Consider the following 22741-nt stretch of genomic DNA (forward strand, 5'->3'; position numbering starts at 1 on the left):
TTTATTCACACTTGTAAAGAAACAAACCGACGCTTTGAACTCGAAACCTTGCTCGAAACTTTTAGTCGCACTTTCGAAGACGCGAACCCACGCTTTGAACTCAAACTCTTGTTAAGATTTTATTCACACTTGTGAAGAAATAAACCGACGCTTTGAACTCGAAGCCCTGCTTGAATCGTTTAGTCATACTTGCAAAGACGCGAACTCGCGCTTTGAACTCAAACTCTTGTTAAGATTTTATTCACACTTGTGAAGAAACGAACCGACGCTTAGAACTCGAAGCCCTGCCCGAATCGTTTAGTCATACTTGCAAAGACGCGAACTCGCGCTTTGAACTCAAACTCTTGTTAAGATTTTATTCACACTTGTGAAGAAACAAACCGACGCTTTGAACTCGAAACCTTGCTCGAAACTTTTAGTCGCACTTGCGGAGACGTGAACCCACGTTTTGAACTCAAACTCTTGTTAAGATTTTATTCACACTTATGAAGAAACAAACCGACGCTTTGAACTCGAAACCTTGCTCGAAACTTTTAGTCGCACTTTCGAAGACGCGAACCCACGCTTTGAACTCAAACTCTGCGTGCACTAGGCATATATACCAAATCGCTTCCGGTCGTTTCGAAACGTTTCGAAACAAGTCGAGGTCGATTCGAGACCCATGTGAAGTCGATTCGAAACAAGCTTATGTACTTGAAGTCCTTTCGATACAAAATGCTATACTATATATAAATGACCAAACAAACCTTCGACGACATACTCGTTCGAGCGAACATAAACCTCCGTTGTAAATGAAACGAACCCATACCTCCGCGAGAATCAAAGGTATGTATCCAAGCCTCAGAGAACACACAAACAAGACCATGTTATGGTTAAGTTTATTTACAAAAGAGATTTGTATCAATGTATTTTTGAGACTTCTTCTATAACTTCAGAACATGTTATATGCCTACGATCAAGAAACACACCTCTGTGTTATTATTTACGTCAGTCGATCGAGTCGCTTCTGCAAATTTTAGCTTATTTGTTACAGAGATAACAAAAATTACCAAACTTAAACACTTATACTAGACTTTTCTCGAGTTTGCTTCTGAAGCGAATCAATTTCAGTTTGCCTCGAATCGACTTCGCATGTGTCTCAAATCGACCTCTACTTGTCTCGAAACGACTTGTCTCGAAACGATTTGTCTCGAAACGACCGTAAACCGTTTTGGGTTTCGTGTGATTGCAAAAAGGAGAGTAGAAGTCTTGTTCCGAAAGCGGAACGCTGTGCTTTGGCTGTTATTCTTCGTTAGTTCAGACGTTCAGGTTATTTTTTTTTTGCTCTTAAAGTCAAAGTTGCACAGTCTAAGAATAACCGACCTCTTGAATGAGTCGCAAGTAATAGATACGATATAGCGGCAAATCTATGGGCTGTGTCTGCTCGTAGAGGGGAAATTTCTAGTTTGAAATGTCAGTAATTTCCTCGTCAAGGGCTGGAGAGCTTTGATCACACTTAAGTATAAATTATAAATTATTAACACTATCACTCCATTTGCCAGGCTGATCTACAAAAGTAAAACATGCTAGAGTATTCAAACTGAAGTCCGTATGTAACAAGCGGACTGGATAATATGCTAGAGATTTTAAAAGTCGAGAGCGACGGTCATACGCGATCGCTCGCGGGGTAGCCGAGAACGCAAACGTTAACAGCTTTCACTGGCCCGAAACTTCCGCACACGCTCATCAAATCTCGTCAAGTATCAACTACAACTCTCATCAAATTGAACCTGTTCAAATATTCTTGACGGTAAATGAGATTTTTTTCTTACTGTCTCGACCTTGCGTGATGTGTCAAGTCCCGTATACACCCATCCTCGCCTTGCTGCGCAAGAATAATGATAATCGACGATTGTTTCACTCTCGTCAAAACTGGCGATCAGGGACTCTTATTTTCGTATGCCCTGCGCGCGCCTTAACGTTGAGGTCGCATATTAGTTCCAAAAAAACTTGGGGGTTTTTTGGTTGAATCTCTATCTTATGTGTATTTATATACGTGTAAGCATCATCTGCCCTTAGCGGGAGATTATCACAGACTGGAAACGAGTCCTAAAGTCATTGGCCCTATGATCGCAAATTAAATGATTTCCACAATTGAGAATTTTTCCTTCTGCTCCAAATAGAAAAAAAATTATCTTATAGGAAAGTGCAATTCATTAAATGTATTTCGATTTGCATATATAGATATACTTCAGACTCTGTCGCTATTTTAAAACATGGCGAAGAATTTAGGAGGGAAAGGAATGTACGTTTGCTTTCCAAGTGTTGTCGCTTTGCAAAAAAAAGTGCCTGCAAAAATCATTACCATCTCAAGAATGCAAGACTACAAAGATTTAGCCATTTAGCTATTAAACTAACAGCCCTGACCAAGGAAGGAGAGTTGTTCAAAGCGCCACCAGGTCGAGATATTAATTAAAACCCATAAACTTTGTTGGGAAAACCCAGCCTCGCTCCTCATCGCCCCCTACTCATCGGGCCGGTTCCTGACTAACGAACCACGTAGAAGAAGGCTAACATTTGACCATACGAAATATCCAAAAAGAAAAAAAAAAACAATGCAAATCAACTATAAAATGTTTGCCAGCTTTTTAGAGATCCTCCCACTAATAACTTTCTTTCTAACTTTTCACCCCAGGTGTGATGGCTGAAAGTGCGAAATCAGAAGACAAAAAGCGGACCTATGAGTTTGATGACATATTTGACCATGTGTCATCTTTCGGAAGATACCAGAAAATTTTGTACTTCTGTACTTGTTTGACGGCTTTTCCTATAGCGAATCAGTTTTCCTTGCTAGTATTTGGTTTTGGTACCCCTGGCTTTCACTGTGTCACGCCAAATATCACGTGTGACGCAAAGAAATGTTGTGACGGATGTACGTCATACGAGTTTGACGGACCTTTTCACAGCACCGTGTCAGAGGTAAGTATTTTTATTGACAGTCGTTGCCACAGCAATTACAATTACAAAAATACAGTGAAATATAACGTTTTGTTCGCGTCTCTCTTCCCAGTGGAACCTTATCTGTGACCGCGCGTTCCTGGGGGCTACTATTCAGTCCTGTTTTTTCGCTGGAATGTTAGTTGGTTCAATTGTGACCGGGATGATGTCAGACGCCTGGGGCAGAAAGAAATGCATCTTCATTTGCAATGCTATTATGGTAAGATGTTGTACCTTATTACATGAAATTTTCGCGACACTTTATTTTCGCGAATTTCGCAATTCTAAAAAAATCGCAAAATTAAAGGAAAGGAAAAAAAAGTGTCGCGAACATAACATGACGCGAATATTAAGTGACTCGCGTATGTCCGTAATCAATGTAAATGGATGTTGTCGTCAATTGACTCACTTGTAGACATTGTGAGAACTGCTCTGTTGTTGTATTGCCGAGATTAAGTCCCCCTGCGTTTTTGTTAAATTTGACGTTATTGTTCCTTCGGTGAAGTCGTTTTATATAATTCAAAGGCATGTCAAAATAGATTGCCAAGAAAATGTAAATTGTGTCTCACTCAAAAACGCGAAATTAAAGTGATTCAAAATACAAAATTTTCGCAAAATCGCGAAATTTAAGTGCCGCGAAATATGTGCACCTCAAAATCGCGAAATTAACGTGTCGCGAATATTTCATGTAATAAGGTAGACAGTTTTGAAGGCAAACCACGAATGGTCTGATAATTATCAAATTTTCCACATTTTTCCGTGGTCTATTTGTATGTTGAACAAACCACAGAAATGGGGACATGGAAAAATGTGGTCCAATCTGTTTAAACGTTATCATCCAAAATTCTCTGGCAAATTGGACACGTGACAGCTCGGAAGATATTTTATTTCTTCTTGAAGCTGACGAGGTTGTCGGAACAATTCACTGGCTTCAGTTTTGTTGGAAAAGTCGGGGAAATATGTCAAGTTTAGTACCAAAAGGTCAATTTTGTTACATGTTACGCTATTTTGTGATCTATACCCGTTACTCACTTGCGCCATTGTTCTTGACCAATGCAATGAGCTGCGAGAAGGGTCTCAGTTATTTTAAAAAATGGTATTTTGTTGTTATTTCAGCTTGTAACCGGATTCGGGTCAACATTTGTTCATTCCATCCCTCTGTTCGCGGTTCTGCGGTTTATGGTTGGCTTTGGTCTTACAGGCGTCATGTTGTCACATTATATTTTTTGTATGGAGTTGGTTGGACCCAGCACAAGAACAGCCGCGGGCAATATGGCTTATTTTTACTACAATGGCTTCCAAATGTTGTTTGTCCTTATCGCTTATTTCGAACGAGATTGGAGGAATCTAATCATGATTGTTACTCTGCCAGCCATATTGCTGTTCCCTTTTTGGAAGTAAGTGATCGAGACGTAGGATGAGAATCCTTGTAAAGTATAAGAAAAAATAAGTATCATTAGGTCGTAAAGTATGATTGTCTCGGTGAGAGTAGCTCTGAGAAGAACTGTTGTTGGTGACTGACGTTTCGACAACCTGAGCGGAAGTCATCTTCAGAGTCAAGTGAAAAGTTGTTGTCAGTCGGTGATGTTGTTAGTCTGGTCAACTTCTACGGACCATTTCGGTTAAACACATACTTGGTCTCAGATTGCTAGATCTTCGCTCACATTCCCTCTCACTCACAAGTTCACTTTTTCATGTATTCAACAATTCACGTTTTCACTACGGCGGTCGCACAGGCGAAATGACAGTTAACGTAGACTTCACAAGGCTTCTCTCCCGTAGAAATGAGTGTCTACACAATAGTGTACTTGGTGGGATGAAAACCTAAGATGATACAAGGCTTGAATATATTTTTAATATGTTGGCACTTTTCACAGATGTATCCCAGAATCCCCTCGGTGGCTCATCGCTCACGATCGGCTGGACGAGGCTCAAACCATTATCGAGCGTTTTGGAGGAAAGAAGAATAAACCTGTAGACCCAGGGGTGTTAGGAGTTCTGCTAGAGAATGTGAGGAAAGACCAGCTAGAACGAGAACAAGAAGCTAAGAAGTACACACCAATTGACTTGTTTCGTACGCCAAAGCTGAGAAAATGGACGGCGATCATCTGCTACCAATGGTATGAAATATTACTGTACTTGGTAAAATGTAAATGTCTGTTTATAGTGTTCATGCACACGTCATCATCAGCTCGAGTTTTTTACCATGCCACTCAAATAGAGGAAACAAATATTTGAAGCAAACATTAAAAATCCCAAATGGCAGGAGGCAGATCAGTTGCAAGTCAGGTTAGCCATGGTGGGAGGCTTACTCGCTGTAAATAAAAGAAGCTGTACCGACTTAACAAACGCATTTCTTCTCTTCCGGTCCCTCACAATTGCTCTTAAACAAGTATCCCCGTCTTAGCATAATGAAAGCGAAAATTATGATCAATCTTTGTCAATTCGAAGACGCTTCATCTGACGCATTGTAGGGTTTTGAAAACGAAGCAAAATTTCGAAATAGTGGACTGAACAGTCGAAGAAAATTCGCCGAAATTTCGTTTCCGTTTTGTTAATTTATGCCACAGCTAATATCCTGGAAGCCCTTTAATTCATCGAAGTTTGATCGCATTATTTTGCATAGCATTGTATGATACTTGTTACCTTATTACATGAAATTTTCGCGACACGTTAATTTCGCGAATTTCGCGATTTATAAAAATCGCGAAATTAAATTGACGCGAATAATAAGTGTCGCGAACATAATATGTTGCGAAAATTAGGTGACCCGCATTATGTCAATAATCAAGAAAGAATGAGTTTAGTACCATTGAAGGGAGGAATTTTCAATGTAAATGGATGTTGTCGTTAATTGACTCCGGAACAATAATTCACGTACACGCATGACCTACTTTGTAGGCTTGTGAGAACTGCTCTGCGGTTGTTACCGTTGACATTTAGTCCCGCCGTTGCGTTCTTGTGAATTTTGACGTTATTGTTCCTTTGATAAAGTTGTTTTATTTAATTCAAGGACATGTTAAATAATATTGCCATGAAAATGTCAACTGTGTCTTACTCAAAAACGCGAAATTTAAGTGATTCAAAATACAAAACTTTCGCAAAATCGCGAAATTTAAGTGTGCGAAATATGCGCACCTCAAAATCGCGAAATTAACGTGTCGCGAAAATTTCATGTAATAAGGTACTTGAGTTGAAGCCCGTAGTTGTACATAACACTGATTTTGTAGGTTTGTCGTGGCGCTGGTCAGTTTCGGGATGTTTATATTTATCTCTCAACTGGTTGGTGATCTGTACGTCAATTATACCATCATGGAGGTTATAACAACTCTCAGGATACCTGTTACATGGATCCTATACCTTAAGTAAGGAATGGCGTTTTCTTTTGTTCTTTAATTTCTTGGTTAGCACAATAAAGCGCTTCATCAATTAGAAGGTCAAGCAATGTACAACATCGTGTTTGCTTGTTATTTTGAGACTTTTTGTTCTAGTAGTAGTTAGTGTTACTGTCTGACTAACACCTTTCTAATATCTCTGCGACCCCTGTTAGGAAAACTCCGACGGATTTTTTTCCAGGTAGCTTGTGTCACTGACTGGAGAATTTCTTTCTCATAGTCTTTATACAAGCTTAAAATACCATCCTGTATTTCCATAAATATCTCACTCAGTACGCGGGAAGTTTGTCCTATTTAAACCTAGTTAAGTGGCCTAGCTCCCACGAGTCTCCTGTAGCTCAGTGGCAGAGCGTCCGACCGTTGTGCATAAGTGCATAAGCGGGAGAACGCAATGTAAGTCCTTTTCTTACAGTAGGCTTGTGTCACTGACGTATTGGCATTTTTTTATCGTTGCTTTTCTTATTTTTCAGATTTGGTCGCCGCATTTGCCATGGTATCATTATGATCTTGATAGGGATTACCTTCCTACTGATTTTGCTTGTGTACAAAGGTAACAGCTGAGATGTAAACCATGAAGAATAGTTAATTGCTTATGTGAACTTGCCGACGGCGAGACCTCGAAAATTTCCTAATGTATAAAATTTTTCCCTTTATATGATAAACAAGTAATCGCAATTCAAATAATTCTCAATATTTCAGTCTGCCTTTCTTCGAGGGAAACAGTTTTACTGACAATGCTGGACTAACTGACTAGCTCTACAACTGACAAGTACGAGGACTGCATGCTTGTCCAATTTGGAAATAATTAGATTCAAAGAATTCCTTTAACGGCCAAATTGGACTCGGCCTACAGCCTTGTCCAATTTTGGCTGTCCTCGGATTTTTTTCATCCAATTATTTCCAAATTGGACATGTCATGTAGACCTATCACGAATACTAATCATTCAATACAATGATATATTATTTTTAGACGCTCCTGTGGCAACCACAGCGTTGTCTATTTTTGGATACCTTATGATTGACTGCACTTGGACGAGTGTTTATCTGATGACGTCTGAGCTTTTTCCAACCGTACTGAGGTAGGTTTCATCAATTAACAAAAACTTCATACTCCTCCCTTTGCCTCCTCCACTACCACTACCACTACCACTACCACTACCACTACCACTACCACTACCACTACCACTACCACTACCACTACCACTACTACTTCCACTACTACTACTACTACTGCTACTGCCGCTGCTGCTGCTGCTGCTGCTGCTACTACTACTTCTACTTCTACTGCCACTGCTGCTACTGCTACTGCTACTGCTACTGCTACTGCTACTGCTACTGCTACTGCTACTGCTACTGCTACTGCTACTGCTGCTACTGCTACTGCTACTTCTTCTTCTTCTTCTTCTTCTTCTTCTTCTTCTTCTTCTTCTTCTTTTTCTTCTTCTTCTTCTTCTTCTTCTCCCCCTCCTACCCATCTCCTCCTCCTCCTCCTCCTCCTCCTCCTCCTCCTCCTCTTCCTCTTCAGCCTATGACATTCCTTGGATAAATCCTCACTTCTGGTCACCGCCAATTGGACCTCTACTCTTTGGCAAAGAAGCCCAAATAGCGCAAATGTGAATAGTCCAAATGAGATTGCATCTTCTTCTCTGATCATTATGTTAATTTTGATGATACATTTTAAGAAGCCCGTTAATCTAGGTGGATTCTTCCAACAGTATCTTTGTGAAGTTTCGTACTTTGTCGATAAAAGTGTGATCGATACCGATGGTTTTGGCTCTTCATATTTTTATCTTTTCAGGAACACAGCTCAAGGGACAGGATCTATGAGTGCTCGAGTTGGTGGCATCTTAGCTCCATACGTCGCCTTGATGGTAAGTCTAGATCTAAGGGCATTGGAATAGTCCTTAAACCCGTCTGGGGACTAAGTGCTGGTTTTGGCAAATCTTCGTTGAAGCACTAGTAGAATTTCCGAATTAATTCATCCAATCGCGAGAACAAATACGTTATGTCGCTTAGCAACTTCTGGGACGAAAAATGTGGGCTCAGTCACTTCTCGAAAAAGTGATGTCGCCATCAACCGGCACTTGTTCCCCCAACTGAAAAAAAGCTGGTGAAACCTTACATTGTTGTTAGCCGCGAATTCGATAAAAATACCTCACAGGGGCAGCAAAATCTCTCCAGAAAAGGACTGAAATTAAAAAGAATAGGAAGCGAGAATACCCCTGGCGATTTTGGTTTTTTTGTTACTGTGAACGTCAAAAATCGCCTTTTGGGCGCCAAGCTTTTGTGTGACGATAGCACCTGAAGTCTTTTAACTAAAGGTTTGAATGTATTTAAAAATACATTCAAACCTTCAGTTATTAATGAGACTATGAACTTGAGCGCATTCTGGTTACCTTGCTAGGGTCAGTTACCAGGTCTCAGCATTGCGTTTCCAGTGGTCATTTTTGGTGTGGTTGCAACTTTTGCTGGTATATTGATGTACTGGATTCCAGAGACGCTGTTCGCACCAATGCACCAAACCATCGAAGAAGCAGAAGCAGCTGAAGATGATTACGGGATACCTTGCTGTGGCAAAAGACGTAACCAGCGAAGAAAGCAAGTGGCAACAGAAAGCAATACGGTCAAGATGGAGGACCTGACAAAAGCATAGCTTTTAACTTTTATGACGTCACTAGCGACGCACTCGTTTCCATTCCTCTAGATCTAGACGCGACGTTTGAGATGCGGGCCTAAATATTAGAGAGATTAAGCATGACGTTTATTTTTCCCGCGAACGGCCAAAATTTAACTTCTGCCGTCTAGCGTTTGGCGTTCGTACGCGGAAATGAGTAGTTTTGTGTTTGTCGTGAATGCGGGATTTTTTCCCTATTTTTATGAGGAATTTATTTTAGAATTCAATAAAGAGGCCACAAAATGAAATGCAAGCTCGCGTTTGCCGTATAACGTCAAGCTTAATCTCTCTATTCTATACTAATGACGTGGCATTGAAGCGCGCAACCAATAAGAGGCACGGCACGGATTTACGCAGTGTACGTCATCAGTATGAAATACAAATTGGCCGGAGCCTCAGATGTTTCTCGATTGAGGGATTGGGGAGAGCTTGCGAAGAAACACGTCTTTTTGCTTTGGGTAATTCGCTTTTTTCACGATCCTATAATACACTTTGTTTCCCCCCCCCCCCCCAAATTTTTGCATAAGCATTGTTTCTTTCAATTTCTCTTGGGACGATTGTACGTCATTGTAAATCCCAAGAAAAATTGAAAACAATGCTTATGCAAAAATTTTGGGGGGTAATCAAGATGTATTATGGGAACGGTGAAAACAGCGAATGCCGAAACTAATCAATGTAACAATTACAGTCAACTCTCGTTATAGCGGACACGCTCGGGGCGTCGTTTACTGTCCGTTATAGCGAGAGTCCGTAATAGCGGGAGTCATTTCCAGTCAAACCTCTTTCGCCGGGGATCTGGATTTTGTCCGTAATAGCGAGTGTCCGCAATAGCGGGATGTCCGCAAGGCGAGAGTTGACTGTAGCCATAATTCTTTAACTTTCCGTTTGATTTTTCGCCAAGATGTAGTTTAGTCCTAAAAATTCAAATAAATAAACTTGTATTGTTTGTAAATATCATATAGACAGCATTGTATCACAATGAGCATCAATATCATAATCATCATAAGAAACCTTCAAGTAATCTTGAAGTCGTAAACTCATTTATTAAACAAGTCATTTAAAGCCTGAACATTGTGTGTAACAACAGGTGTTTCTAATTTTCACTTTCTCTTTCTCTCTGAATCAATTCGTACTTAACTAACAAAACTCGCGCAAAAGCTGTGAAAACATGAGCCATCGACTCTGTTACCACAGCTGCTTTGTTGGTGTTTTGACGCGCGCGCCTTTGAAAGCAAACTTTTAGACGTGAAAAAGTCAGAAGCTCGAGAAAGCTATTTTATCAGCGGAACTCTCTTGATGATCTTGTGTTGAATAATAGTATCGTAATAATTATGCAAACCCTGAACCTTCATTCTGATGTAAGACCTCGCTAGAAACGTGGCCGTTACTATACATTTAACGTCATCGGTAAGTGTAGTTAGCATTGAATACTTAGAGTTCATTCATGGCAAAGAAAAGATTTTAAGCTCATGTTGTGTTTAGATTTGCCTGGTCTTTAATTCAGACCAGGCTTAGATTTTTAAGCCTGGTCTTTAATTCACTAGCGACGCAAGCACAAGCGTAAGGACTGGGACAACTACAAGATTTTAAGAAACGAAATAACTTCTGACATAAGAAAAGCCAAGGCTGCATATTTCCAAGCTAAACTGGATGAAGTGAAGACATCCAGTGCGTACTGGAAACTGTTAAATGATGCAACCAAACCCAAAGCTGCAAAGTCCATTGGACCGCTGAAGCGCGAAAACGAAAGCCTGGCGGTAGATGACGAAGAGAAAGCTAACCTAATGAACACTTATTTCTCCTCCATCGGCGAGAAAATGGCTAAATCTGTTGAACCACTCCCTTTGAGACCCATAATAAAGGAGACTGCAGTTCCATGCTTATCCGACATACCTCTATCGTGCAGTATTGTCGAAAAGAAGCTATCGTCGTTGAAACCATCCAAAGCTACTGGCCCGGACAGTATTTCACCAAGGCTACTAAAGTTCGCCGGACCATCCGTCGCCGCGCCACTAACGAACTTATATGTGCGGAGTATGGACCAGGGAGTCTACAATGACTGGAAAATAGCCCGCCTTAACCCAGTATTCAAGAAGACGAAGAGACCGAAATAGGAAATTATAGGCCTATCTCCCTTTTAAGTGTACCAAGCAAAATCCTGGAATCTTGTGTTGCAGATGCATTAGTTAAACACGTCTTGTTAGATAATCGCCTACTTACCAACAATCAGTGGGCCTACCGTAAGGGATACTCAACTGAACTGCTGTTAGCCCATCTTACAGAGACTTGGCGACGTGCTATTGATTCTAAGAAAGTGGTTGGTGTTGTCTTCATCGATTTTCAGAAGGCATTTGACAGCGTATCACACTCTATTCTTATCCACAAATTGAAGCATTATTTTGGAATTGATGGTAATCTGCTTGATTGGTTGAAGGACTATCTTAGCAACAGAAAACAATTTACCGTCATGAACGGAAAGAAATCAGATTATGCACAAGTTACCTATGGTATACCGCAGGGGTCGGTACTCGGACCTACTTTATTTAATTTGTACAAGAGCGACCTACCTGATTCAGTCACCTCAGGTGAGGTTTATATGTACGCGGACGATACATCAATCTATTGTGTGGGCAACACGATTGACAATGTCACCACACTACTTAACGATGCATTGAACGAACTACTTTTATGGTGTAGGGTGAACTCTCTTTTTCCACACCCTAGGAAGTGCGAGGCTATGGTCTTATTTAGAGGAAGATTCATTGGTCCCTTAAAACCACTACGCCTTGGACACCAAAATATTGACTGGGTGGTCCATTCCAGACTTCTCGGAGTGATTATCGACAACAAGCTCACATGGTCACGCCACATCTTGGAAGTTAAGAAGGCGTTTGTACTAAAATTAAACCTCATCAAAAGAAGTAGATTTCTTCCTAGAAACATGCTTTAAGACCTGTATTTTAAGATCATTTTGCCCGGCGTGACCTATGCACTGCCCATCTGGGGTGGTCACTTTAACAAAGACGGCTTTAAGTCACTTGAATCTTTACATTGTAGAGCCGCACGTATTATTTTTAATTTCCTGCGTGATATGCCCTCTGAGGAAGTTTTAGAAAAGGCGAAATGGGACTCTATCTTTTATAAGTACAAGCTCGGTTTAGCGAAATTAGTATACAAGGTCTACAACGATTTAACGCCACCAGATATGCGCCATATCATTGTAAAAGCGGAAAACAAGCATGGACTAAGGAACGGTTACAAGGTAGTGGTACCGCGCTTTTTCACCAACTTTATGAAAAACTCAATCGCTTACAGGGGATCCGTTATTTGGAATGCCCTGTCACAACGACTACACGGTAAAACTAGTAATTTTAAGTCGTTTTTTAACATAGTAAAAGGCAAGAACATTCTTAAAAATATTAGCTTCGAGGCGTTATCCACGCAGACTGTCAGACTGAACGATGATGTTTTTAAATTTTATTGAATTTTTAAATTGTTATTATAATAGTGAATTTTTTCTATCTTCTCAATATTAGGATGTCTTTTTATATGTCTTTTTAAATTTTTAATTTGTACACGGCTCCACAAGCTTTTAGCTTTAAACTTTTTTACCGTGTTTAAATAAAGTTGTTGTATTGTATTGTGTATTGTATTGTATTATTTCACCGTGAATACGGCTTCGACGCAGGTAAAAGCACAAACACATTGAATTTTGATGCTTATGCTTGAACTTTTGTCTAGCACAAGCTTAAGGGTCTTTTTTTCCTGTTTGCGTGCTTGCGTTTGTGCGATTATAGTGTTTCTTTTAATTACGGACCACGGAAAATTAACGAAAACAGAGCATACCAGTAGCTTCAATTAGATCGACGAGTGAACCTTTTTGTCGACACATAAAAGTTGGCGAGGGTCAATGAGAGCGTGCGAGAGTTTAGAGCTAAATGGTGACCTTACAATTGAGCAATAATGGAGTCTTTCGACAATATAAAGGCTAAAGCTGGCTTACCCGTCTCCTGTAAGACAGGGGCGTACAAGTAGCTGCCTCTTCGTACATATGCACGCGCGTTCATGGTAAACCCGTAGTTTTTCAAAAGTAACGACCCTCCGAAAGTACTATTAACGATTGTAATAACAGACTGAATCCTCAAAGTAGCAAACCTTCCAAAAGTAACCATCAATCAAAGGCTTTGGGATTGAACTTCGGGTAACGCCATGAATTTTCGCTCCTTTAATGATCATTCCTATTGTTTGAAGTTCAAAGGCTTTATGATAATTAAAGCAAACTTTGAATACTCTGAGTTGAGAGGTTTCTTATTCCGGAAAATACAATTTGGGATCGGCCGAAGCCGAGCAGCGCCGACCGCGGTGTCGCTGGCCACGCCGAAATAACAAAGACTTGACCGAGTTTGGAAACTTGCCTCTACTTGCGTGTCCGTTTGGCCAGGGCTTGCGTGCATTTGCCGTGACTTGCGATGACTTGCGTTTACTTTGGTCGGGATAAAATTTGCACCCAAGGCGGCCCAGGTTTCACTGGACGAAAAAATGGATTTACTCAAGTTTGAAAGTTGAGCAAATATGATGCAAATTTGGGCATCTATCTTTGCACTAAATTTGCTCAAGTTGTAAAATCCATGTAAACACAAATGTTTGTATCTGACGAATTGTTGTGCAAATGTGACGCAAAGATGACATTTGCTCCTTATTTACCTCACTTTTGCTCGCAAGGCAAATTTTTAACTTTCATATTCATTTGTTAAACATTTGCCTTCTGTGTATAAATTACACGTTTACTACTTAATGCAAATTCAAGTAAACACTGTGCAAAATAAATTGTTTGTACTAAGTTTACATCACATTTGCGCGAGATACAAATAAGTAACTTTACGGTCAATTTTCTCGGATTTGCCATACAAGCAAACGTGTACATTTGTTATAGATGTGCGCATGTGTCAAAGAAATAATTTTGCCTCAATTACGCTCACATTTGCCAGGGAGCAAATATGTGAATTAACCAAATTTTTGCTACCGAGGCAAATGTTTAATTTGCTCTCTTTGGAAGAACAGTTTGTTTCAATGTTTCGTGTTTTCACATGCGAAAAGCAAAGTAGCGGGAACGATAAGTGGCGGCTGTAGTCGCAGGCTATTCCCCAAGCTTACTATAAAATTTTCAATGATTTTTCACGTATAGATCGGACTTCGACCATCAACAAGGATCCGCCTATAGGCTTGAAATCATCATCTCCCTACCATGAAAACATGACGACCTAACTCCCTTATGTTCTGGCACATATCCCACTTGCGGAGGAAACCTATATATAGTATACTACAGTGGAAGCTCTCCAAGCGAACCCTATAATAGGTGGTCATTCATCTCTAGTTATGGCTGCAATGGTATAACCATACGGGTTTTTGAAATCTTAGTTTTTGAAAATCATTTCTGTAAGCAGGCAGTTATAGTTATGAATCCTTTTTTCCGCTCATGGTTGGCCATCGACAGGAGCTTCGATGGTTGTCTGTTTACTGCCATTTTCACTATTTAGACAGAAAATTGATCGTTGGGTGTCTCTCCCCACCACCCAGCCATCCCCACCGCCCTACTCTCCCTTGTTTCTTTGGGTCTTATCGGACTGACTTGTGGGCAAGTTATAAGCGTTGATAAGTGTGATGTCATATGCGGTAAGTCCAAGTGTGTATGCCCATTAAATGGGCGTCGATAACTTGAAAGCGAGGCATTTATGCTAGCTCCAAAATTCCCCCTGGTATACGCAGGACACCCAGTATGTGTACAGGACACCACTTGAAATTGGGAATGCGTTCACCTTCGTCGAACGCAAAAAGATCTGTTCCTGATAATGCCAGGTGCCTCTGCCTAAATTCAAACAGGACAACAAAAAACTGCTGGACAAAGGCCCAGCAGTCAGCTCATTTATATTTCACCTCTATAAAGTAACCACTGCTTGAAAGTGGAGTAAGGGATTTCATAAAGTTTCCATTACAGTCATTTATGATACTCATGAAGAAAGTGGAAAGCTGAATACCAACAATAACATTCAAATTGTTCAATAATTCGTTTTCATTATTTCAACTGAAGGATTTGATCATTTCAAGAAAAAATAATAAATTATTGTTTATTCTTATTCTTCGTTGTCACCTTTGGGCTAAAAAACATGGTTTCATCAGTAAATCCTCAACTGTTTTTTTTTTCTATGTGAAGGTTATGTCTATAATAAAAAGGGTTTCAAGAAAATAATAAAATAATTGCTTGCTTATTTATTGTCAATCATGATTGGTATTTACATTGTTATATACAGTTGAACCCTGGTAACTCGAACTCTGAAGGGAAGCGAAAAACAGTTCCAGTTAGCGGGGTTTTCGTATTAACCAAGTAAAAATGACTGAAAAGTGGGTCCAAGGGAAATAGAAGCTAGTTCGAGTTAGCGGGGTTGTTCGAGTTATCCAAGTTCGAGTTACCGGGGTTCTACTTTAGTTTTCACTGACTGACTAAAGATGACCACATCTTGACAGTGGGCTTCCTAAAAATGACCACATTTTGAAAACCCAATAGTGGAAACTACAGTAGAACCCCGGTAACTCGAACTCAGATAACTCAAACAACCCCGCTAACTCAAACTAGCTTCTATTTCCCTTGGACCCACTTTTCAGTCATTTTTACTCGGTTAATTCGAAAACCCCGCTAACTCGAACTGTTTTTCGTTTCCCTTCAGAGTTTGAGTTACTGGGGTTCAACTGTATGTAACAAAGATGACTGGTCTTTCCTTTAATGGAATTCTATTGAAATTGTCTTAATTTATTAAAGCATCCACTAAGAGAATGAAATTTTATCTGCTGGGATTCGGTTCTATCATTAACCTGTGAAAAAAGGAGTCATTGTTTACTGATGTAACCAGGGGAGAAACAGGGGTTGTCTAACTGTTTTAAGAGTGATGCTCCTTTAGTGACTTTCAAAACTTTGACGATAGATATTTGTTGAATTGTTTAGCAGCAACTAACATGCCTGGCTATAAAAGATATTGTAGCATTGGCCAAAGACCCCACACTCCTAGTAGCAGTGGTTGGTCATTAGAACTCCTGGGATCTTTTACATGACTGAGGTGTCTTCAGTTTATTTCCGTCAGTGATTTGTCAGCAGAAACCCCAGCATCTTTATTATGGCTGAGCTGGATACTTTGTGCCTGTTGTGATTCATCTTTTGCCAAGGCTGAATAAAAAAGAAATTAAACAATTAACATATCAAGTTTTTCAGGTCTTTTGTTTATTTTATGGCAAGCCTGCAGGACTTGACAAAATACACAAAACAACTAAAAATAATTATGTCAATTTTGAAAACATGGCCAAAATGCAAAAGACTGTACATGGTAATGATAACCTTATTTGGCATGTTTTCTATATCTGGTAATGGATTGTGTCTAATAAACCACAGTCTGAAAAAAATTCTTTAACTTACAACATATTTGCACAGTATTGATCACTGCTAGACAAATTGTCATCTTAGCAAGACAAAAATTAAAATTATACAAGGAAATTATATTCTTATCATTGCCTGTGACTGTTTTTCTTTTTTTCTGAGATTTTTTTTTGGCCTCACTGAAAGACTATGACATTAAGAGAAATATGGTGAGTTATTTTTGCTAACCAGTTTTATTTTCACACAACCAAGGAGCCTGTTCACGGGCTACAATCTTGTCCACAAGTATTGGGATTAATTTCAGAGAAATTATTAACAAATTCCCCAGTCTAAGAGGAAGCTGTCTGCCTACCAAAGTCCTCAAATGCTCCCACCATATGGGGCTTTCCTAGCCTGAGATCTTGGATTGTACAGTTCCAGAAAATATCCATAGTCATTGAAAATTCTCAGGGAGGAAGGGGGCTCAAAAGCCAAATTATTATTTGAAGGAACATATGGAAATTATCTGGAATTTCCAGAAGAGTGGGAGGGGGTGGGGGGGGGGAATTTACACTGTAACCCAAACAGCCTTCTGTGGGGAGGGTTTTCTCTCCATTTTCAATTGTGTCACAGTATTTTTTCTTGTTATTTTCAAGCATCATGGTCTATTTTTCCCCTTATCATGCGTCACACATAAACTCTTTGCTACCCTCTTAAAATGATTTTTTTTTCAAAGTTATTAGTTAAGCAAACCAATGCAAAGAGAGCATATGAGTGATGAAAGTTCACTCTTTTGGGCACATTAAAGCCCCAGACAATGAACAATGAACTACATGTAGTGAGCAGTGAATTTATACTTATAATCAAAAACACAAAAATAGAGGGCTGTGAACAGTCTATATAAACAAACAGAATTTTACATTTCATAAAAACAGCTTGTATTATCGAAGGTGCAGTTAGGTTTTAGTCTGTCAAAAAGCAAGCGGTTCCCATGAGCGAAACTAATTTACTGATCAAATCAGAAAACAATTATTAAACTTGGTTTCCGCAAAATATTGTGATCTGTCAATATTGTCAATATTGTGTCCTCCTACATGGAGGGTGCCCCAGCTACCCGAGTTACCCCGCTAGAAGGGATGAACATAGCCCGCCTTAACATGCAGAATTCACAGCCCTTCTACCCGAGTTAAGAACAGTGTCATTGAAGCGTGTTACTGCCTGGGAAAACCATGTACCGGGTACATGTAGATCCAAATGATTGAAGAAAAATATGACTTTTTACTGAATAATTAAGGCTAGCCGTCTTCAAACTTATTATACTTTGATGCGCAAGCTCTTAAACATTTACTGCGTGTATTTTTGGGGGAACTCAATCAAAATTCAAGTCTTTGGCCACCAAAATGAAATTAAATTTGTTGTTTCGTGAATAAGGATAATCATTCCTAAGAAAATTTCAGATTATTAAATAAGCTGTTGCTCAAATAAATTTATATTTTCCAGTCAACAGATAAAACTAATTTGAACTAATTTTGGTTAAATAGCACTGTTTTGGTCCAGAATTTATACATTTTATGCCATTAACTTCATATTTAAATTTAGAACACGTGCAAAAACTTATCCCGGCAAGCCAGGATAGCCCAGGCAATTTACATGACAAAGGCTATCCTACCTAGAAGGGTGCCCCGGCAAGTAGACCGAGTGCGCAGGCAAGGCGGGCTTCCCGCCTAGTATGTAAACACTCCAATGTGTTTTCAAAAGAAATAGGGGCGGATCCAGGAATTCCTGAAGGGGGGGGGGGGGGGTGGGTTGTATACCTTAATATTTTTTATGCATGATTAAAAGGGACAGAAGTTACATCAATAGTTCATATTTGTCGTTTTTCTTCAGGCCTCGTCTCGTATATTGAACAATGTAGCGAAGTGGTGGAAGTGAAACAACTACGAATAAAACAATTTTATTCTATTATTTTTATGCAGTTTCAAAGAAATAAAAAAATGCTGCGCAAAGGGGGGGGGGGGGGGGGATCCGCCTGTGAGAAACGTATGAAAAGTTGGCTCGCCAGAGTAGCTGGGTTAGCCGGGGCACCTGCCTTTCATGTAAACCGGCCCTAAGCTTTAAGATTGTAGGTCGATTTTGTTCAAAATAGACAGTGGTAAGTCAATAATGATCCAATTGTCATCAGCCTTCGCAACTGGTGTGCCATGATATCAATACTTTGAAGAGATTGTACAAAAAGGTGTTATACGAAAGATTAAGATGATTTCTTTAAGACTTGCCTGTTCACGACGATGTAAAGTCAGCCATTTTGCTTAGCACTTTCTCACAACATAGAGCAATCGTGCTGTCAAATCTTCCATGGTCGTCGCTTGATCATCCTCAAGTGCAAGCACAATCTTTTTCCCGTTTTCTTCTTTTTCTAAGACCTAGCCTTTCTCTTTCGTTTTCTTTTTTCGTTCTACATCCTCGCTTTTTCCTCTGGTGTATTCTTTCTCCAAAAAGATTCACGTTCATTCTCGATTTTTTAGCTGGAGGCCGACATAATTATTCGTGTTAAAAATTCCCGCTTTTTCCCGGCAAAAATCGTGTCAGTGGTAAGGCTTTACGCTAATTTGCTACTTCACTTATTGAACACGAGATGTACCGATTCGTCACCAGGGCCTCCCGTAGTTTGACGTCATTATGCTGTTTTAGCCAATGAAAATGTCAATGGCTGTCACGTGGTGATTATATATCAAACCAATTCAAACCTAGGAGCGCCATTTTATTTCAGTTTGTCGCTTTTTTTTGTTAGTTCATTCTATTATGGCAACAAAATCACCAAACCAAACAGGCAAACGGGACTCTGAACATGAGGGATGCAAACATTAATTCACAAGTACACCTCGAGCTTCGCGATCTCAAACGCAGCCATCATCTTCGAGCCCGAACGGTCCAACGGCCATGTAGACAGTGAGCAAAACGTCCTCGAACAACAGCCCATCTTTCACTGACAGTTTAAACCAGGAACGTTCATCGCCCACAGCGTCATCCACACCGGTATTTGATGTTATCGAGTATGCCATACAACGGTAAGTAAGACTGCGAGGATCAAACTGCCTACCAAACATACTAACATTCCTCTGAAATAGAGCTTTTATCTTTGCTACTTGGTTGTTTGTCTTATATAAATTCATCCTGGTAATAGGGCTGAGTTTTATAATAGTTCAGTTTGTGATATTTGGTCTAAAATCATTCACATGTGATGGAAAAACGCAGATAACTATGGAGCAGGGGACTGATTTGCTATTCTCTTGAGTGTTTACAGATATAATTGGATGACACAAAGTCCTATAATGTACTGATACAAAATAATATAGGATAAATGTTATACCGAGTAAATGCATTGTGTCTATAATACAGGCATTAAATGCAACCTAAGAATCCTGAAGGTTGGTACATTGCATTTAATATATGCACATGAAAATACAAAACAAAGATACTTAATACAATCTACTGGACATTTTTATCAATAAAAACAACCCACCTGCTAATGAACGGAACAGATAATTTCTCCCCCAAACCAGGCATGCAAACACAAAGATAATAGACAGCGATGACAATTGGAATCCATTACTTTGCAAAAAAGCCTACCATATCAAGCGTTCATAGCACCATCTTTGAACAACGGTCTAAAAGCAAGCAGGGAATTATGCCTACTTTTTTTACAGTTCCATCTTGTTTTTTATTTTCATGTGCAAATGTACCATCCTTCAGTAAAATCAAAGCTACCTGTTTGTCACCTTAGTCTGAAGATGAAATAGAATTATATCGAAATATTTTTACTACACCAACCATTCCTTGCATTTGTTGCCCGTATTTTAGACACAATGCATTTACTTGGTATTACATTTATCCTTGATCTCTTAAAACTATCAGCTATTTTATCATTTTAATTAGAGCAATTTGTTTTAAATTCAAACCCACCGGGGATTCAACATTTAAATAATAGTAGTCAAATGACGGCAACATGCAAATGTGCTGTTGGGCATTTAAGCTGCACACGCCCCAATTTGGCAAATAAACAGGGCTCGCCATAAAAAACTAATCAGATCTTAGAATTTTGTTAAGTTATAATCAAATGTTTTACCAAGTGTGTAAGCTCCAGAAAATATTCATACTTCCCCATAGAGAGGTTGGAAATTTAAGGGAAGGAGAGGATCTCAAAGATCCAAACATTTAAAGCAATGTTTGAAGCTAAATTAAAATTTTTAGACAGGAGGGGAGTCATATGAAAGATCCCTTAGTGGAAATGGTATGGATACAATGTATTTTCTGGAACCACAAATTGACTACTGAGGTTTTTCAGAGAAGAGAAAAAGGGTTTCTTTAGTCACTTGTAAGTTAAATAATATCCTCAAGCTGAAAGGCCATTTAACCAACATTTCCTTTTCCAATACAAAGAATATGGCTTTTTTGCTTGGGCAGGCACCCAAATCAACTTAGATTCAATGAACTTGACAACAATGGCAAATTTAAGCTGGTGTACAAAGTACCAGTTGGCACCATAAAAAGTAAACCCTCTTTTTTCTTCTATCTCACAAAATTAATGTACTACTAGCTCTATCAACTGTTTTGTTAGAAGTACAGTTGCAGAACCTACTCTGAATTTTTCATTGGTTTAAAAATTTTAATCTCACCAGTATAATTTTAATTGCCTTTGTTGAGTATGCATGGCCACTGATCTCATTAATAAATTGGAAATCTGAAACAACAGTTTGTGGTGTTTATTCAGTGACATCCTAGAAGTTTTATGAACATTAAGTAAGCTCTTGAGAACTCTAACCACAGATGTCTCAGTAGATAACCCACACCTGCTATTTAATTTTGGTCATAAATATTGTGCAAAAAGGTGCAGATTATACATGTAGTTTTACTGTAACTTTACCCCAAGTCTTTCTCCTTCTTATTTTTGTTTGGAATAGTTTATTTCAAACACTCATGAATACATCTTTTGAATAGTTTAGTGTTGATTAAATCTAAGAATATTTCTCTTTGCCATGTTTGAACAAACTGATTTTTTTGGATTATTATTATTTTGTAGCTGCTATGGGTGTCCATTTTCAGACAAAGTAAAGGCAAAGTGTCATTAACTCAAGAAATGCAGTCAACATCTCTCGAAGGAGCAGAGCGTCCAAAGCCATCTAAATATGGTAATTTTTTTTTTATGATTCAACAGTGTTCTAGAATTTTGTACAGTTAAATGCAATTAGTGTATGTGAATACGAAATGTAATTTAAATATTCAGTCTATTTAGCTATGGATGCAAGCAGAAGGTTCCTACATGAAAGCGCAAGAAGAAAAACAAGAAGATTAAATTTTTGAATGCAATGCTGTGTATTTTGGTTACATTATTTAAAAAAACACATTGTAGTTGTTCTAATTCTAGCTGCTACAACTGTAATGTGCATGATATTTTGTGTGCATTCACATTCAAAATACATACCGGTACATGTACAATGATTCATGCATTTTGCATAGCTCTCACAGTTTACTGTCTCTAAATAGATTCTTAGGCCTTTCTGTTTAAAGACTTTAAGAAAGAGTGGTCTTTAGATTGGTATTCTTTTAAACCCACATTTTATTGTCGATTTGTGACTCAAGAGTTACCATTGATAAATAATTTTCTTAAATATATTTTTCTTTTACAGAAAAAGAGGCAGAGGGATAAAAGCTTTCAGTAGAGCAGTTCACATCCTAACAGTAAAGGAAAAAGATCACTACCAGAAATTCATGACTGTGGACTTTATGTTGTCTGAGTATTCCATGCCAGAGATAGAAGAGGAGAGTGGAAACAGAGATGGCTGTGAGAGCCCAGGCTTAGAAAAGAAATTCTTTAGCACCAGCACACTTTAGTGGCGCAGTCCTGCTTTAATGCAGGTTACATGTATGCACACCATTTACTGAAAGGCAGCACATACATTGTAGAAGGACTGCAAAAAGGCATCAATATGTAATCTTGAGCTCCTTTGCACCTGATGGCATTCCTTTGCCCTAGCATAACTGGTACCTTCTGCCCTCCTTTTGTTTAATAATGGGGTGCATCACTGCATTTCTAAAGCTTAAAGAAAAAAAACTAAAATCTCATACTATTTTGTTTTAAACTTTTTGAGAACTTTAATTGTTTAAAATGGAAATTTCAACTATTGAATGGTGATTATTACAGTACTGTTTTCCTGAAAGCTGCATGTACATTGTACTTGATTGAATGCTTTTTATTTTTTTTTAATGTTTAGTTGTCTTTTTTTATGCAAAAAC

General features: G+C 39.0%; 1 protein-coding gene, 2 long non-coding RNA genes and 1 pseudogene across 5 annotated transcripts in view; 3 read left to right on the forward strand and 1 right to left on the reverse strand.

Moving 5' to 3' along the window:
- The first annotated feature begins 628 nt into the window (after nucleotides 1–628).
- LOC144642674 (organic cation transporter protein-like) lies at nucleotides 629–9567 on the forward strand. The gene is made up of 10 exons (XM_078501699.1): nucleotides 629–825; nucleotides 2675–2958; nucleotides 3050–3196; nucleotides 4093–4373; nucleotides 4854–5096; nucleotides 6207–6341; nucleotides 6842–6921; nucleotides 7342–7450; nucleotides 8170–8242; nucleotides 8776–9567. Exons 1-10 carry the CDS (start codon nucleotides 792–794, stop codon nucleotides 9022–9024), a joined length of 1635 nt encoding a protein of 544 aa, XP_078357825.1. The 5' UTR covers nucleotides 629–791; the 3' UTR covers nucleotides 9025–9567.
- LOC144642680 (organic cation transporter protein-like) overlaps nucleotides 833–22741 on the forward strand; it is a 54134-nt pseudogene continuing 32225 nt past the window's right edge. Inside the window, exon 1 of the transcript XR_013568764.1 lies at nucleotides 833–1308. The product of XR_013568764.1 is annotated as an organic cation transporter protein-like (transcript). The remainder of the gene's footprint in view (nucleotides 1309–22741) is intronic.
- LOC144642654 (uncharacterized) lies at nucleotides 15098–19089 on the reverse strand. The gene is made up of 2 exons (XR_013568758.1): nucleotides 18724–19089; nucleotides 15098–16261 (listed from the first exon to the last, which is right to left on the reverse strand). It is a non-coding gene; the product is annotated as an uncharacterized LOC144642654 (long non-coding RNA).
- LOC144642655 (uncharacterized) lies at nucleotides 19194–22565 on the forward strand. Of its 2 annotated transcripts, none has more exons than XR_013568759.1 (3): nucleotides 19194–19515; nucleotides 21528–21636; nucleotides 22135–22565. It is a non-coding gene; the product is annotated as an uncharacterized LOC144642655 (long non-coding RNA). The 2 variants fall into 2 exon arrangements; XR_013568760.1 differs by having other exon boundaries at nucleotides 22143–22565.

Source organism: Oculina patagonica, chromosome 2 (genome assembly GCF_052425735.1).
Source record: "Oculina patagonica isolate OP01 chromosome 2, crgOcupat, whole genome shotgun sequence".
NCBI lineage: Eukaryota > Metazoa > Cnidaria > Anthozoa > Scleractinia > Oculinidae > Oculina > Oculina patagonica.

Excerpts from the sequence above, each read along its gene's own strand:
- LOC144642674 (XM_078501699.1), top strand. The coding sequence starts at position 792 with ATGAAACGAACCCATACCTCCGCGAGAATCAAAG. Across the intron at positions 6,342-6,841 it reads ACATGGATCCTATACCTTAA|ATTTGGTCGCCGCATTTGCC; the intron begins GTAAGGAATGGC and ends CTTATTTTTCAG. Across the intron at positions 6,922-7,341 it reads GATTTTGCTTGTGTACAAAG|ACGCTCCTGTGGCAACCACA; the intron begins GTAACAGCTGAG and ends TATTATTTTTAG.